The sequence below is a fragment of the Ischnura elegans genome, chromosome 3, assembly GCF_921293095.1.
Source record: "Ischnura elegans chromosome 3, ioIscEleg1.1, whole genome shotgun sequence".
In the NCBI taxonomy this organism is placed as follows: domain Eukaryota; kingdom Metazoa; phylum Arthropoda; class Insecta; order Odonata; family Coenagrionidae; genus Ischnura; species Ischnura elegans.
In genome coordinates, this window is record NC_060248.1 from 25926590 (window position 1) to 25945593 (window position 19004).

The window sequence follows — 19004 nt, forward strand, 5'->3', positions numbered from 1 at the left end:
CGATTCCCAAGTGCGCTCTAGAGCGACCATTATTCCATCTATTTCAGCTGCGTAGCTTTCACCCATAGTACTCGAAATCGGTCCATTTTCTCCAAGTTTATCTCGATGTATATGGCTGTTAAGGTACGGTTAACCGATACATTAGCACTTACAAGTTAATACGATAATGAACGAACGCAAAAATTAACTGGGCAACCACTCAAACGAACGAAAGAAAAGAAAATTGAACCTGTTCATAGTTTGGAATCGCATACATGTTCTGTTTCCGATCCAATAAAATCGCTCATGCATTCACGGATACGCGAGTCGCATGACACTTGCGTGTCTATTGTTATTATAATGAAGTATTCTACCGATTAAGGTAGGTTTGCATGGAATTTTTAAGTAGTATTCTTGCAGTTTCACCTCCCTTCATGGGTTCTCTTAAATTCACAATAACGCCCCCTCTCTTCCATTTTAAATCCTATTCTCTTCCTTCTTCTCCCTTATTTACCCAACATTCTAGCTTCTGTTTTCAACACCCCCACCCGCTAAGTACTCGCTTTATCCACACCTTCTGTCTCCTCCGTATCTTGTCTAAGAGCTGGATATCCTCACCCACCTCGTCCAGCACTTCGTCGTTCATGTATTATCAGGGTGGCTTAATTTGTTTTAGCAGCACGTGCATGATAAATTTTTGGTGTTGTTATTAATTAACAAGCAACTGAAAAAATCAGCTTGATCGCACACTTTTTAACTCTTCCTATTCGCGTTTGAAGTCTTAAAAAAATTGCCCACTTTGCTGGGACGAACCTCATTTTTTTCTATTCTTACGGCAGACGTCACCATCATCAGCAACAGAAACGCCTTTCAATGATAAAATTTATCTTTCCATATGAGAACTTCGACAATTTTGAATGGGTGAATAACTGTTTATAGTATCTACCTTTCACCTCAAGTAACTGCAATATTCAAAAAGTTTATAAATATGCGCATATTATAATACTGCCGAATATTCTCCGACTTTCCTTCCTTACCCAAGCCTCAAGTCGCAAATGACCCAAGTTGTCGATGGCATCCTACTAACGCAGTACCAAATCGCATTTCATTGGAAGACCCGAAAAAGCCATTCATTGAAAGAATTTTGTGGACGCGTGAGAAAGATATGTTATCGTGAAAAAAAAACAAATCTTCCGCAACCAGCTACTCTCTCATGAGCTTAAAATGGAAAAAGAAAAAAGTTGCCGCGCAATTTTCATGATTTGGTGTCGTCTGGTTCATTTATCCGTCCGGGGAGAACCTCTCATTGAGAGAAGGAATCGCTCACAAGAGAATAAACAACTATGAACCATGCGAGGCCCGTGAACTAGGCCGAAGAATTGCGGAAAAACGTTGAACCACTCGAATTGAGTTCGTGACGTCATTAGCTTGCCTACCAATGGATTAAGGACATCGATGTGTCGTTGATAATAGCTCGATAAGTAGGAGACAGATGGAAAAACGGAAAAATAAGTTTCTCATCATGAAAATGGGTACTTGGAGGAGGCGAGTGACGGCTAAGGTCATTTGCGCCATGAGGAAAGGGTAGGGAAGGAAGGGTGGAGAGAAACCTGGCGTCGGCATTAGTCTGCTCTTAACGAAATTGGCTTGGCATCCCGTCCGACTTACGGAGAGTTGCGCTGGAAATCTCCTCCACACGACGGTCGGGCAGAGATGAACCCTTTCGCTCATACATTTCTCTTTAGTATTTAATCTCTATCTCTGAAAATTCTCTACCACCGCTGATGCTTGAACCCAGGCCCAAGGGGGAAGAAACCAACAATCCAGCCTCCATACCAACCCGATCCCCAATGTGTCTCTCTTTAGTATTCGATCTGTTTCACGCTCGACAATAGGGTAGTTTCCTTCATCAAAGAAAACGAAAGGCATTGATTGCGATTCGTCACCCACCATTAGTGTATTCATAATATAAAAATAATTTGGTTTTAGAATCCCCAGTTTAGACGAATGGCAATGGTCAATTTTAACTGCATTTGAAAAAGGCCAGATTGGCGCCCATGCGATACCACTCCACGTGACGTCACAGGGACATAGTTTCTATACGAGAAGATGGAGTTATACATCGTCTGAGATTACCAATGCATGCATGAGGCGCAGAGCTCAGGGAAACATGTCTTAATAATCACCTATTAAAACTGCCTAAGATCGGAAAGTTTCCTTCGTTTGATAAGGTATTAATAATCCTTATTTAAGCCAAGCGCTACCTGCTAGCAGGGTACTCTGCTACCTGCTAGCAGCCACCATCGCCGCGGCGCACAATATCTTCGCCCCAAGGTCACCTCACATGGTGGAAGCGGGAACCAGACTGACGTCACACGGGGTTTTCCCAGCATTCACACTTAGCCGTCGCGTTTTCGCGCGCTTGAAATTTTTCACCACTCATTTAATCGCGAAAAATAGATATCGTCATTTAAAAATCTAAAAGCGTGAAATACGTACTCCAGGAGTAATAATCTTTCGATTTTGGCAATAAAAAAATAATAGGAAACCACCCTATTAAAAATAAAGTTGGTGAACAATGCCTCAATGATTGATTGCGTTTCAGGCGCTGGACGGTGCCGTGGAGGAGAAAAGGGCGATCCAGGCGCGGTTCGAGCGCGACTTCGAGGCTCTGCGCACGGTGAACACGGACCGCGAGCAGCAGTTGTTGGACGACTTCGAGTGGAAGCTTCGCGAGGTGGAGGCCACGTGCAAGCGGCGGCTGGAGGAGAAGGAGCGCGCGGCGGAGGAAAGGCTGAGGAAGGGACGAGAGGAGGCCGAGGCGGCCGTCAAAGCGCAGCTGCAGGAGGTACGAGCGCGTTGCATGCACGCAGTATTCACACGCACCTCCGGAGGTGCAATTGACGGCTCCCCCTGAGACGATTTCCTCACACTGATATCTAGAGAAAATTCTCTGGGCCATCTCTTCCATAGGATAGTCTTCCATTTATCTAGAGACATTAAATCTGGTCCTACTAGTGGTATAGAGAGTTGCTTCTGGCCTATCTGATGGAATTCTCACACATTATAAATATGAACTTATAAACAGACAATTTTCCACAAATAATTTATTTCACCAATACTTTCCAAAAATACAAGGCAGAAAATTGCTGGTAAGTTTTTCTTTACAATCACTAATCGTAGCACTGGTTTCCTCAATGACGCGTCATAATGGCGCAAGGTTCTCATATTCACGGCAGCAACTGTCCTTTTTTTTCCTTATGGTTGTCCCCCTCCCTCCTGAGATACAGGGTGAGAGAGTTCCAGACTTACATACTCGACCTCTAGTGTGTATCTGCATGGGATCACTATAGCATTCACCTGTCAGTGGTCAGTTTGATTTTGTATAATGCATTATATAGAGACATTATCTAAATATAAAACATATTCTTGGGCACAGTTGGCAAAGTTGGTATGCGTGTGAAGCTGGCATATATAAATATCCTCATTTCGAAAGGGGTGGGCCAGGCTCCCTCTATTATGTTTTCTCCTGAGGGGACTACCATTACCAGCTCTAAAGATATGTTTGGCCCCAAGATTAACTTGTTTTAAATGGGTACACCCCGTAGTGTTTTATTATTGCATAAATACGAATGATAATAATTATCAATACAATTTAATAGTATATTGATTTCTTGGGAAAATTAAATCAAAACTTGAAGCTTGTACATGGTGGAAGACCTCCATATTATCAATAACAGACACTTTGTTACTTTCAAAAAATATATATAAAAATTTCTATTTTATGACCGGTTTCGGCTGTTACACCAGTATCAAACTTTTTTTAAATTCTGATATTTTCTGTATTTGATAATGGTGTAACAGCCGAAACTGGTCATAAAAATATAATTTTTATAAATATTTTGTGGAAGTAACAAAGTGTCTGCTATTGATAATATTCTTGGGGAAAACTTGTAACAATACTCTAATTGGTGTAGGCTGAGCTGTTAGCTCCATTGCACCAGGAAGACTAATGTTAGTAACAAGCAAATGTAGAAATAATAACAAATCATAAAACAGAGTGTCACATGCAAGAGTCATACCCTCGATCATGATTAATAAAACAAAGTCAGAGTAAAGCACTAATTTTCTCTATTTTCCTTGCTCTCTTGGGGACCTGGACCCCTTGGTCCCCTCCTTCTGCTGCTTCATCCCCTTCTGCTGAGCATTAAAAAACATTGACACTGATACATAGCTAGTGCCATCACAGACAATGAACTACCAGAGTTCATCGCTGGTTGCACTTGCCATCAGTGTTGGCATTGCTGAACAAAGGCACCCCTAGGAACCCTAGAGAACCTGAAACTATTTTGGCATTTTTTAGCATGAAATTCCTTAGTTTACCTACTTACCATCTGTACATGCATGGCATGTCCTTAAAAGCAATAACAATGGATTGTGTGACAACTATTGGCATTTCTGTTCTCATAAGGACATATATGGATTGACAGACTTTTTGTCATGCCTTGACAGCTTGCCTCTCTGAAGACGCAAGAGGCTGAGTTGGCGCAGCTCCGAGGTGTGACCCACGAGCAACAGAGGTCTCTCCGCCAGGGATCCAGGCAAATTGAGAGCCTTCAAGTGAGCGAGAAGATCCTACAGGAAGAAGTGTCTAAGCTGAGTAAACTCCTGGAGAGGGAGAAGAACAACGCAATCAACACAGAGGTACAACATAAATTGATGTGCACCTCTCAGCGATATCTATCTGTAATTGATGATTAATTATGAAGTGGCTTAAAACCTGTGATGGACAAAGGTGTACGCACTGGATCCTGAGAAGGGTTGCGCGACTCTCCAGCACAGCTTTCAAAGGCAAACCAGAATTCTGCCCATTGATCATGCATGGTGATCAATAACGTTATGAGTTTTTAATTGAGTGCCAATTGCCTTGCATATAAGTGATGCCCTTGGATGGTAATTGGGTGAAAAATGATCATATAAATTAAATTTTTTAACTAGTTAAGCATTCTGAGGAACAGAATTTTTTTAGATTATCTTCAAGCCCTTTCATCAATCCCACAACTACGTACATGATTCTATACCATGAAATTCTTTCAGTATTTCCAGGAAACTTTCATTGCACAAGTTCACAATATTTCATCAAATACATAATTACCACATTTCTTTCCTTCTTAGATTGCTCACACCAAAAAAATCTCTGATGTGGAGAGGTCGTGGTCCAATCGCCTGGCAGCCCTGAGGAATGAGCTGAATTCTTCGTGGGAGGACAAGCTAAAGAAGGAACTGACGAGACTGAGGAATGAATTGGAGCGAGACTATGCAGAGGAGAAGAGGGAGCTGGAGGAGGCAGCGACAGCCAAGGCAAGAGTTGAGAGGCGGGAACTGGAGAGGAAACTCAAGGAGGCACTCGATGAGGTAACAGCCTACTGATTGAGAACAATGATGTATTTAATTACCAATTACACTTACTTATTAGACAATAATTCAATTTTACGATTTTCTTCTTGATTAATTAATTTTACTCATATCCCTCTCAAAAATTACTTCATGTAATTATTACTATGAGTAACTATGTCATTACTCATTCATATGATCATCAAAAAACAGCCATAAGAAACATGAATTATATGTTTTCGCAAGATTACCTTTGGATATTTACTTTTCTATCCGTTCAAAATACATCCATACAAATTTTGTCATTTTGCAAAGTGAAAGTCCACATTTTAGAGGCCATACTTCTTAGGCACACAGGAAAATTTTTCACTCTCAAAGATAATGCATGGCAACGATAACACCTTTTTGCTACAGTTTTTGATAATTCAATCTGAAAATAATCAAGACTTTTACCTATCTATCTTGCCCCTTTAAAGTTATCTGTTTGTAATCTAAGTATTGATAAATAATTGCATTTTCCTTCAGGCGACTATAATTGAGTGCCATTACTTAACAGTAATCAATCCATTTTTATCAACTACACATTCCGTAAAGGAAACAGCAATCCTTTCTTATCACTCACTTATGGTGGCTCTGAGTCTACCCTGATTTTCATTTTCAACTCCTATGCATGTACATATGTAGTTCATAAATTAAATTCACGGCTATTGCAATTGGGGAGCTTGGAGATTCAAACCTTTCCAAATTTTTGTGAGACACAGTAATGTGTGTGTACTTTCCTAATGAACCTCATCAAAAAACTTGTGGCTACGGCTTCAATAAGATTGATTTTTTGATATTACACTGGGGAAGATTGAAGTCAAATGAGCATGAAAAATTAAATTCAAGAAAGGTGACAGTTCAATCTGGATGCTTATATTAATTTTCTTGCTTTTTAATACAGATTTCAAATCTCAAAGCCAATTTGGAAAGCAAAGAGGGAAGTTGGAAGAGGGAACTGGAGAAAGCCCAAATTAACTCCGACAGAGATATTTTTGAGCTTCGTCGTAAGTTGGACAAACTAGATATGTCATATCAGGATCAAATCGAAATTTTAAACGGCAAACATCACAAGGAAATTGGTGAGTAACAATTTGAAAGAATCAATCATCACTGGATGGAATAATCTTTGTACATTTATATGTATCAACTTCATAATTTGGTCAGTAATCGGGCAGTTTTTTAAGTAAAGGAAATTTCATGAGTTCAACATAAAAGTATTTCACTCTTTCCCTCAAATTGGTGTCCTTAATCATAGCATACTATGTATCACCAAAAAAGTGGATCAATTAGACTTCCCAATATTCACATTCTACAGTGGTTATTTGTTTGGATAAATATGCATGGTGATTGAAACTGTACTGTTGTATCATGAACATCCATGCAAAATATAATAAAGTCTATTCAGCCCAACCAAACCATTCATTGAATCCAAATTTAATATTAAATCATCTGTGTAACGGAATAATCAAATTTTAACCTATCATTGCCTTAAAACTTTAATTAAAGCCATGTCTTGCATAAAGCGCTCCATTCCCATAAACTCATCCTGCACAAGTTTTGAGGATCTCAGGTGAAGTCTCGTCAAAATCAAATAATAACTTTCTACTCTTCCTCCCTTCAGCCTCATAACTTAACCAACTGTAGTAATTATTCATAATTTTTTGTTCTTAATGAACCTGCATTAAAGTTAACTATGAGAAGCTTTCTGCAAACAACGAACTTGTTCCTTTGTTTGCAACTCACTATCTAAAATCAACTATTTAATGAGTCAACTTGACATTACAGATAAGCTGAACCTTGAGGCTGAACAACGCATTGCAGCTGTGGAGCAAACATGGCAGATGCAGCTAAGCTCCACCAGAACCACTCTTGAGTTAGTGAAGGAACAGATGGAAAGGGATGCACAGAAGAAGGTTGAAGCAGTGCACGATGAATACAAAATCAAAATAGGTAGGTAACTGATACCTCTTATTGCCCCTCAACGAGATCGAGGAACTTGCTTGTATTTCAGAGGCATGAGGGTAACAAGACTGTGATGAATGACAATTTTGACCATATAAACTGGGTCTGGTGGGAACCTACAAAGGGGAATTATGTATGGGATATTAAATATTTTAGGAGAATTGTTGAACCCATGTAATATACTGTCGATGGAGGGGAATACAATAAATGTACTGTCACTGTTGCTTTTGGGGAGGAATGTGCCATCAGTATTGGGGGACTGGGCATCCCAGGGAAGAAATAAACCAAACGCTTGGTTGAGAGGCCTCCCCTTTCAGATTGAATTGATGTTTCAGATGAACAACTGGAGCTGAAAAATAGCAATTTCACACAAATATTTTGATAAAATAGACTTTTGAATAAAAACACAGGCTGCTGCTACCCAGCTGTGTGCGTTGGTGATTTTTTCCTATTTTTAAAAGTACATATTGCTTCCGATTTTAATGTATCAAAAGTATAAACTACAGGCCAAATATATTAACTACATAATTTATATTTTGATTCATTATATGTAGTAGGTAAATGCAATCCCTAGAAAATATAACTAAGAGCATTCTTGAACCAAGTTGCACCCTCAAAAAAGTTTGATTTTCTTTTTTTTTCTAGAGTACATTTCGCCCAATGAGACTTCAACCCTCACCCCTCCCCTCCATGAATCTTTCGCCACAGCAAGATATATTTATAGTTTTAAAATGCAACTTTCACATTGATCTTTACAGACACACTTTGGAAAAGACTAACTGATGAGAAAGAAAAAGCAGTTATGGCTGTGGAGAAAAAGTTCCTAGTGCAGTTGGAGCATTTGAAAGAAGAGATGCAAAATTCCACTCCTTCTGCACAAGAAAGTGAGGTGAGTGACAGCTGCAGATAAATATGTATGTTAAATTACTAACAATTTAAAAAAATTATAGTAAAGAGATAATTTTTATGTAGTATTCCTCATTAGTATAGGTGTTTACTTTAACTAAAAATATACCCCTCCCTTGAAATACGAACTGATCTTGTATTCATCTGTTTTTGCAATGCTTCATGATGGATATAACTTGCTAGATATAACCTGGCAATTGTTATACAACACCGGCACAAAAGGCATGTATGCTAATCGTGAAATAACCATTTTGATGTACACATGCATTAATGAATGGCTATTTTTATGGACTTGCTCAGTATCTCATGCTTTTATTTCTTTTGCTTTGACAAACAGCATCTTCTCAAGATGGTTAACACATTAAAAGGAGAGCTGGACAGCAAGAGTAAAGTAATTAATGATTTGCAGGGGAATGTAGACGCTCTTCAAGGTGGTATTCAGGTAAGGAATATGAGTCATAGAAGTACGTAAAAGTAACATATGTACGAAAATTAATGTATGTAATTGGTTTGAATGGGACCTATGTTATCTAATTTATGGAAGGGCATGTTAACAGTCCTAAGAAAAGAATGCAATGTTCAGTACAGAGATGATTATCCATTGTTTGAGTGACTGTTCATTGGAGCACAACTTATTGATCTGTTCCCTTGCTCACCCGCCACTCTTACACCCCTATTCTCGTTTTCTGACCCCCTTTTACTCTCTTGTTTCTCCTCTTCTCACACCCTGATTTGAAAATTTCTATGGATTGGTCAGAAAATATAAAGATAAGCCATGGCAGAAAAACAAAAATAAAAATCAATAGCAAAATGATGATGAATAGACAATCAATCCCAGTGGCGTAACTAGGAATATGCTTTGGGAGGGAAAGGGGGACCTGGCGGGGAGTGTCACGCAGGGTGCTCACACCCTCCCTGACTCCTTAGTCAGTGACTCATCTCACTGCCATGATATTAATAAATGATCTTTAATATTAACCATTTTACTGCCAGCCCATTTCAGGGGTGATGTGCGAAGACTGCCAAGCCTATTTTCCGAAATTTGCAACATTTCAAATTTTTTAAATTTTCAGCTACATATTTAATTTTATATGATACATCGAGATTTTTTCCCAATACTTAAGATATATTTATATCTTATAACCATACATAGATTATGAGGGTTTACTAAAATTACAGCCGTTGAAAAGACCACAATCACGAAAATAAGTCAAATAATTAGGGCCAATAAATCTGCCCCTGGCAGTTTTTGCTCAACCAGCATCAGCAGGGTGGCAGTAAAAGGGTTAAGCAGATTCATTTATTACGCGGCAAAACTAGACAATAGTTTTAAATATTCTTTTTATTTCCCTGAGGCTTTGGAAGGGAAGATATCCCACTCCATCCCCCACCCCCATAGTTACGCCACTGATCTATCCCATTTGTTTGTCCACTTTGGCTTAGCTCTCCATCACCACAGATAAAGGCTATATAGCAAGTGGGGGTCATGGTGTTCAAACCTCCCCAAAATGTTTCATAGAAACGGTCTTAGCTGCACCCTTTTAAATGAACCCCCCCTGAGTGCAGTACCTCCTCCTATTACCCCCCAGAAAATTCTCTGGCATCAGTCCAGCAGGTCCTCTGCACTTAATGTGCATGAATATTTGATACCCACATCCGTCATAAAGCAACTGGTATCTTCCCCAATATTTCATAACTAGGATTACTCTTATTTGGTGTGTTATGGCATTAATGATAAGCTAAGTATGAAACTTCAGAGATTGATTAGTGCGTGTGCCACATTCATTTTTGATCTCACCAAAAATATCGCATTATCTCCTATACCTATTACGTAATTTGGTTGACTCACTGTCTCCCTGAGGGTGTCTTTGTATTGCTTATTTGACTACAAGCATCCTAATTACTTGCTGGAATTGTTTCATAAAATATCACCTACAGAATCTAATTTAAAAATCAGGAACCAGAACAATTGATACTACTATGAATAATAATACATATTACAAATTTTGGCAGAATGAGATTCATGATCATACTTTAATATAAATACTTTTTTAGGTATCTTTAGTTGATTATCCTTAAGTAAATTTTTTAAGCATGAAAATAAAATTGATGTGAGATCCAATTAATTAGTTTTCATTACATACTTTGTATTAATAAGTTAAATCAGTAAATATTAACATATTTCACTTTCCTACAGGTTCTGAATGAAGAACTGAATACCCAAAGCAAAGAAATGGAGAAATTCGCGAATGAAGCAGAAAATACCCTTAGGTCAGTGAACTTGCTAGCTATTTTGCTTGCATGACACATTTTGATAATCTAAGATATATTTACATATTTAAGTAAAACTTAACTTGTGCTTAAAAATGTACAAAGCTAAAAACGTCTCATGATATCAAAATATTCGAGCTTTCTGATACTGAAATCAATATATTTAGAAACCAATGGTGCTTTTTATGGACTCTTTTTAAAGGTGGTAGAAAATATTAAATCGTTTTCTTCTAATGCAATTTTGTGCTTTTGAATTGCAAATGAGGTGTGCACACATCCCATTGGTCTCATTTTTAATTATTCACATAAGCCTCATCAACTTTTGTAGATCAAATAATGATTGCTATCAGTATTATTGGAATAATTAAGTTGGGCTAATAATAGGCTTAAATGAATTAGTCCAAAGATAGGAAATCCTAATACTGATCCAAGTTGGACGGAAAACATCTCCAAAACTAGTTTTTAGATTATCTCAGACAACCTGCATTTGGTAAGAGTACAACTTTTAACCTGTGAAGAGTTTTCCTCAATAAATACTAAGCATCTCTTAGTCCAGCCCTCAGCAATTCTCCTCCTCATTGGTGATTGCCTATTACAATCGAGAAACCGATTTCAGAGATATTTTCTGACAAACTTTGAATGCCATAAGGATTTCCTGTCTGCGGACATATTCATCAAAAATTACTACCCACTGCACAAATGAAATATAAATCTGGGAAAACTATTAAAGCTGAGAAAAGGCTATATCATATCAGCCCAGTAACATGTACCATATCCCAAGTGAATATGCCGGACAATTGTTTGTGGTCCAATGTCTCTGTTGTCAGCGGCTGTCCGAGCAGTGGCGTAGGCAACACCGTCCGGCTGTCCCCAGCCACCACCTGTTCATTCCTAGTCCTGCCTTTCCTAGCATGGATGCTCTCAGGGTCGGCCAGCATTACCATGTCCTCCTTGCTCATAGCTTTTGCATTGTTCCTTTACAAAGGTCTGTGAATATGAAAGCTGCCTCCAAATGAGAGATGAAAATCTCACAAGCTTTGGCTTTTACCTAGAATTACATAGTCAGCGTGCAGGCTTTATGAGTGTCAGGTTAATGCAATGAATAGAATAACCGTCTTCATTGATAATTTTTTTTAATCCAAAAACTTGTCATTTTTGTATCCTGTAGTCATATCAGGATCCTGTAATCGTACTTGGATTAGTCATAAGTTTAGTAGACAAAGAAAGCATTATTACTGTAGTTTGTTTGATTATTAAAGCCAAAATCTTTCCTTTGCGAGGCAGAATATTTGCATATGAGCCGATATTTTTAATAAAAATGCCTGTTGGCAATTATGATTTCTTATTTCCATGTTTTCTTATTTTTTAAGATGAGAGTCTTTTTCTATTGATTTTTTTCAGCATATTTGTAAGCATTTGTTAATTTTTTAGATAAAAATAAAATATAAAAAAAAAGATTCAAACTAAATATTTACAGCTTTAAGCAGTTCACAATTTTTATGGATAATGTCTGTGATAGCTAACCCTCCACTATTGATTGGATGGCTTAGCAATATTAAAATTATGCTTGATCATGTCTCAATGTGACACTTTTTTACTCTGCATCATTGTCAAAATACATATTTAAATAAAACTATTAAAAAAGGTATTTCATAAACTTCTGTAATCAAGTGCATTGTAAAGCATTAAAATTATTGAGCACACAAAAATATATACAAGATAAAATCTGCAGTTACACAATTTTCAGTTCCATTACATGGCAGAATAGCTAATTGTAGGCATTTACATATAAGGCCATAAATGGCGAGAGAACTCTGAAAAACAATCAGTTTTTCCAGTGATTCAATTGGACCTTTTCATAATAATTTCTACTGCATTATTCTTTCATTCACCTCTTCCTGAAACTAAAATGGATTTTCCCAAGTGCATACCATAAAAATTTTCAAGGAGTGATGTATCAGGCATGCCAATGAACAATATCTAATATGGGAGATAAATCATGCAAAGATACTTGGCATGATTTTGTATGTATTCTGGGAGGGAAAATCAAAATTTAGAATTGGCTACACCAAGAACAAGATAGTTGATAAGTTACCAGTAGAGTTTGGGATAAGGGGTAGGGTGGATAGGAACCCATTCTGTTAGGTAAGAGAAAAGAATTAATATGGATACTTTAATAAGAACGTGAAAGAGTAGAGGGAGCAATGAATCATTATAATAAGGAAAAAAATTACTTCATAATTGAGATGAATGGGTTAGGTATTCACTGTTACTGATCGTGAGAGCATCCATCCCTTCTTCCTCCCCTTCCTTGCTAACTCTATCCTCTACGCTTCCTTTGTTCTACGTTAACTTGGAAGCTTTGTTCTCTCCCCACCAAACACAATACTCTTTGCACTCACCTCAACTCTCAACTGCCGTCCCTCACCTCTTCCCCTCCCCCTCTGCCACGCCTGTCCTCCCATCTCACAAATTGGCGCCACTGCATGACCAGGGAGAGGGAGGCGCAGCTCGAAGCCCAGCGGCTCAAGGACTTGGAGGCCGTGAGGAAGGCGCACTCGGATGAGGCCTCCAAGTGGAGGAAGGAAGTGCAGCTGATGAGAGACGCCTTTCAGCGGAAAGCAGCTTCCCTCTGCCAAATGTGAGTCCAAAGCCATCCATGCATGCCAAAAGCATTATTTAATAAAAAAACACAAAGAAAGGTATGCCACTCACAGCACATGCTGGGGTAGATTCAGGTTCAAGGGGTTGATGGAGAGCAAATGCCCCCTGTTAAGACTTGGACTTTTCTGGGCAGGATGCAAGTGAAATCTTCTTGGGATTTCTAGCGGGTAAGATTCCCATGCTGTGTCAAATGATGACAAAATTATGCAAGAGTTGTATGCTGAAAAGTTGGTGAACATGAAGAAACTCACCCGAATAGATTCCAAAAAGATTTAATTGCCACCCTGATATATCTGGGAATGGAAAAATGTTTTTCAAAAGTTTTATTTAAAAAATGGCACTCACAGATAGATGGATTAGGTTGATAGAGACCAAAAACCCAATAGTTAAGATGTTCAGCTTACCCAGGAACCAATTGTAGTAAAATTTGCTTGGGATTTCCACCAGGGGAGGTTCTCAATGTTCACTAACTTTTTTACAGATAATGACATGACATGCAAGATGTGAGTCATCAAAGTGTTGGCACACATGGAGAACCTTCATCATCATCATCATCACTGGTCAACAATCCTAGGATTGGTTTGACGCAGCTCTCCACTCAGTTCTCCTATCAGCTAATCTTTTCACTCCTACGTATTTCTTCTCTTTCACATCTCTCTTTACTTGTTCCATATATTTTGTTCGAGGTCTTCCTTTTCCATTCTTGCCTTCCACCTGTCCTTCGACGATTGTCTTCATCAGGCCATCATGTATCAATATGTGGCCTATAAGGTTGTTCCGTCTTCTTATTAAGGTTTTCATGAGGCTTCTCTTCTCTCCTACCCTTCTTAGGACTTCCTCGTTACTAACTCGGTCGATCCATTTGATTTTCATCATTCTTCTGCAGCACCACATTTCAAAGGCCTCTATCCTTGCTTTCTCCGCTGCGGTCATTGTCCATGCCTCACTTCCGTTTAGGAGCATACTCCAGATGTAGGTTCTTATAAATTGTTTCTTTACATCCATATTTAAGTTTCCCGCTGTAAGCAGGTCTCTCTTTTGGTGGAATGCTCTCTTCGCCTGGGCTATTCTGCTGATAATTTCTTTCTTGCTTCTCCCGTCACTAGTTATCTTGCTTCCCAAATAACAGAATTCATCCACTTCTATCAGTTTTTGCCTCCCTATTTTAATGTTGGTCTTGACTTCTTCTCTTCTGCTGCATACTAAGATCTTGGTTTTCTTCGTGCTTATTTTCAGTTGATATCTACTCATTACCCTACCCATATTAACCAGAATATTTTTCAAATCCTTCTCTGTTTCTGCTATAACGGCTATGTCATCGGCAAATCTTAGCATGCTTATTTTTTCTCCATGGATATTCACTCCCAATGCCTTTTCTTTGATTTCCTTAATGGCTTTTTCAATGTAAACGTTGAAAATTACGGGTGACAATGTACAGCCTTGTCGCACTCCTTTCTTAATTCTTGCTTCTTCACAGCTGGGCCCTGATTTTATCACGGCTATTTGGTTTTTGTATAAACTGTGGATGATTCTTCTGTCATTATAAAGAACCCCAATTTCCTTTAGGATTCCAAGCATTGTGCTCCAATCCACGTTATCAAATGCTTTCTCTAAGTCCACAAACGCAACGAATGTTGGCTTGTTCTTTTCCATTCTCTTTTCTATGAGCAGTCTTAGGGCCAACATTGCTTCCATTGTGCCTTTGTTTTTCCTGAATCCAAATTGGTCCTCATCCAAGTACTCTTCTGCTTTTCGTTCTATTCTTCTATAGATGATCCTTGTCAGTATCTTTGATGCATGTGTAGTAAGGCTTATGGTCCTAAAATCTTTGCACTTCTCCGCTCGTTTCTTCTTAGGAATAGGGATTATAATGTTCCTCTCGAAATCCTTTGGTATCTCACCTGTCGTATACATTTCACTAATGATTTTGTATAGCTGGCTCAACGTCTTCTCTCCTGAATTTTTGATTAGTTCTGCAGGAATGTCATCAATGCCAGACGCTTTATTTATCCTGAGGTCTCTTACAGCCGCATCAAATTCCGATCTTAAAATTGGGGCTCCCATGTCATCGGCATCCACTTCCCTCTCGTTTTCGATAGCATTCGTTCTGAGGCGACTTCCTTTGTACAAATCTTCCAGATATTCCTTCCATCTCTTCCCTTTTTCTTCGTTTTCAATCAATAGTTCTCCGTTTTTGTCCCTAAGGGTATTACATCTTACGCCCCTTTCCTTAAAGTGGTTCCTCACTATCCTATAAGCGGCCTCTACTTTTCCATGTTTAAGATTGTTTTGCACGTCTTCGCAAATGCTTTTCATCCACGTTTCTCTAGCCTTCCGCGCTTTATGACATATTTCGTTCCTTATCCTCTTGTAACGATTCTGTCCTTCCTCTGTTTTCGCAGCCTTGTATTTTCTTCTTTCTTCAATGAGATCTAATAATTCCTGCGTGATCCATGGTTTTTTCATAACGACTCTTCTTTTACCAAGAACTTCCTCAGCTGCCGCCTGCAGACCACTTCTAATGGTTTTCCAACTCTCTTCCATTGGTTTGTTGGTCGGATCCTCCCCTATTTTATTTTCTACAGCCTCTTTAAAAGCCAGTTGATGCTGAACCTCCCTCAATTTTTCAACCTGCCATATGTTTTTCACGGCTTTCTTCAACTTTTTAAATTTAAGGTGGCATTTCATCATAACTAGGTTATGGTCACTATCGATATCTGCCCCTGGATAGCTTTTGCAGTCCTTCACCTGGTTCCTGAATCTATGTTTCACTAGAATGTAGTCGATTTGGAATCTTCTACGGTCTCCTGGCATCTTCCACGTGTATCTTCTTCGCAGGGGATTTTTGAATAAAGTGTTGGCAACCACTAGCCTGTGCTCCGTGCAGAATTCAAGTAGCCTTTCTCCTCTTTCATTTCGGTTACCCAACCCATATTTCCCAGTTATTATTCCGTCTTGACCTTCGCCGACGACAGCGTTCCAGTCCCCTAAAATAATAACATTTTCTTCCCCTCTTACCTGCTTGATAACTTCCGCTATATCTTGGTAGACATCTTCTACTTCTTCGTCTTCATAATCTGACGTAGGCATGTAAACCTGTACCACTACAGTAGCTACGGGTTTAGTATCTATCTTCACCATTACTATCCTTTCATTAAACTGCAGGTAGCTTTTAACACGCATCCCGGCGCTCTTTCTAAGCATTATGCCTACTCCAGCATTACCATTAAGCGATCCCGTGTGTATCATTCTGTAGCTTCCACTCCAAAAGTCTCCTTCCTGGGGCCACTTCATTTCGCTGATGCCTAATACATCGAGGTTCATTCTTCGCATCTCCACCTTCAAGTTCTCTAGCTTACCGCAGGTACGAAGTGATCTGACGTTCCATGTTCCTATCCGTAACATTCTATCTCGTTTGACCGATGTACCCTCTCGAGTAGTCCCCGCCCGGAGATCCGAATGGGGGACTAGTTTACCTCCGGAATATTTTACCCGAGAGAATTCCATCATGTCATTATATAAATTGAGTGGAGTAGCTGTGACTCCTCGGGATGATAATGTGGTGGTTTCCCCTTGCCTTCCACATCGCTGTACTACAGCCGTTAAAGTAAATGTTACCACGCCCGTAGTGGAATGTGTGTCGCTGTACCGACCAGTATGGTCTCCACCTTCGCACATGTGAAGAAGAGCTGCTGCCCTCTCCCCCGGGTGATGAGAGGCATAATTATTGGCGGCCCCCAGTCGCCAAGTCACGGTATCTTCACAGGTTTTGGTATCTTTTAAATGGCCTACCTTACCCAAGGGTAGCCCAATACCCCCTCAGAATACCGCCGCTTTTTGTCCACGACTGCTTATTCGACGAGAGAACTCGCTTATCTCGCAGCTAACCTCTATATCTAAAGGTCGACCCACCATCCGCAACCCGGTGGACGCACTCGGTGGCTTTAAGCTCAGCCGCACCCATTGGAAATCCCAAAAAGATTATAGTGCCCCCATGTTATTCCTGGGAATAGAAAAAAGGAATTCATTAGCATATACATAGTTCTCAAATACAAGTTTCAAAATCTGCAGCACTATAGGCATTGGATATTTTGGCCATATCTTTCTATTATCTCAAGGATATCCACCCCAATTCCTGTTTTGCTGTGAAGCATTGTATAACCCTCAGGCAACCTGAAAATAGTGAAGCTCTCTTGGACAACTTCCGTAATCCATCTCTGGTTACTAGATATGTAGTACGTCCCTGTTTCATCTATAACAAACAATTATGAAAAATCTCACAGGCAGCCACTTGTGCAGCTGAAGATATAGCTTAGATATACATAATTAAGAAATACATTTTAAATACTGACTAGAAGTCTTAAAGGGTTATGGTGTTATTTCTTTCCTCATACTCATCTACTCTGTGATTAAAGTGGTAAAAAAGAACTGACTGATTAACCATAAAGATAAAGTAATTCAATCTCACATAGGTTTAACAACTTGGAATATGTGACACACATCTGATTGAAAATAGTGTCATTGAAGAGGTCAAATAACCTCTTGACAATCCATTTTGCAGATAAACTTTACTTGATTTTTATTTCTTCATCAATATTTTCCAAGATCATTATTTATATTCCAGTAATAATTATCATTTTTTCATGGCACAGATGGAGTAGGGAACCAATAAGTATTCATTTCATTCAATGATTCAACTGTCATTAAACAGGTTGGAGGAATACAGACGAAAGTATGAAGAGAGAGAGCCCCGACCCGAGGATGTGCAGCTCATCGCCGACCTCCAGCAGGCCCTGGATGAAAAGGAACGAGAAATGTCCGCCCTCACCGAAGAGAAGCGCTACTTTCAGCTGGAACTTGCCAAGTACGATGGAGACTCCAACTGTAATAGTGATGTGCCAATAGAAGTCCCTGCCCGAAGGAGGAAGGGGTGCAAATTGGACAGTACGCACGGTGGCGTGTCGCCAAACGCAAGGGGCGTTAAGAGTGGCAGATTGGACACTCAGGTGGTAGACGATGGACCCCAAGTGAACATGTGCCGTGGTTCCAGTGCTGGCGGCATTGCCCCAGCTCCAAGGACTCCTGCAGTGACTCTGAAGGAATCTTCTTCTTCCGTCCAGCCGATGCCCACCAGGAGGGGCAGTTCCCCCGCTTTGTCCATGCGGCCAACCGGAGGGATCTACCGACATCCTGGAATTGAGGCCTCGGCCCACAACGTCAATGACCAACTGTCCAACCAGAATAGGTCACGATCCATGGATTTGGCTTTCTTTTTGCCCAGAGTTACATCTGTTTGTGCACCCCTCATCCAGCCACCTAGTGTGGCCCCCTCCCTTGACTCCCCAACTCCTGTTCAATTAACTCGTGAGTTTTCGTCTTCCAATGTGCCACTCTGTATCACCGAGACTAACTCTCCTTCTGAAGGCTTGGATATTTACCAAGATCCCACCATTTCATCTCCACCTACTGATACTCCTCTGCACATATCCGAGCCGAGCACTACCCAGGCCCCTAACACTGACCAAAGACCCCTAGTTGATGCTCCGGCAGAAATATCTAGTCCTCCTGGGTCTCAGGACCAAGGTCCAAAATTATCAGGCCCCTCTAAAGCGGAGGTGGAGGGTAAAGAGCCCATAATGCTAGCTGACTCGATGGAAGCATCTCCCGTCGAGTCAGAATGCATTGCTCCCACAAATCACCCCCTCCAGATAGTAGAACCCCAGATGGGAAGCGGTAACACCTCAGTACTTAACCCCCAGATCCCCGTACTCCCCGATCCAACTCCT

The 19004-nt window shown here is 39.9% G+C and overlaps 1 protein-coding gene across 7 annotated transcripts in view; it reads left to right on the forward strand.

Moving 5' to 3' along the window:
- LOC124155560 (protein FAM184A-like) overlaps positions 1-19004 on the forward strand; it is a 369522-nt gene that overhangs the window by 349659 nt on the left and 859 nt on the right. For 3 of the 7 annotated variants that reach the window (XM_046529490.1, XM_046529491.1, XM_046529495.1), the window contains 10 exons: positions 2585-2827; positions 4492-4683; positions 5155-5394; positions 6317-6494; positions 7201-7365; positions 8136-8266; positions 8621-8725; positions 10481-10554; positions 13049-13195; positions 17930-18463. In XM_046529490.1, the coding sequence (XP_046385446.1) occupies positions 2585-2827; positions 4492-4683; positions 5155-5394; positions 6317-6494; positions 7201-7365; positions 8136-8266; positions 8621-8725; positions 10481-10554; positions 13049-13195; positions 17930-18463 (2009 nt within the window). Of the gene's footprint in view, positions 1-2584; positions 2828-4491; positions 4684-5154; positions 5395-6316; positions 6495-7200; positions 7366-8135; positions 8267-8466; positions 8518-8620; positions 8726-10480; positions 10555-11381; positions 12266-13048; positions 13196-17929; positions 18464-19004 lie in introns of those variants that run through there. The other 4 variants (XM_046529493.1, XM_046529492.1, XM_046529496.1 and 1 more) reach the window with 4 other exon arrangements.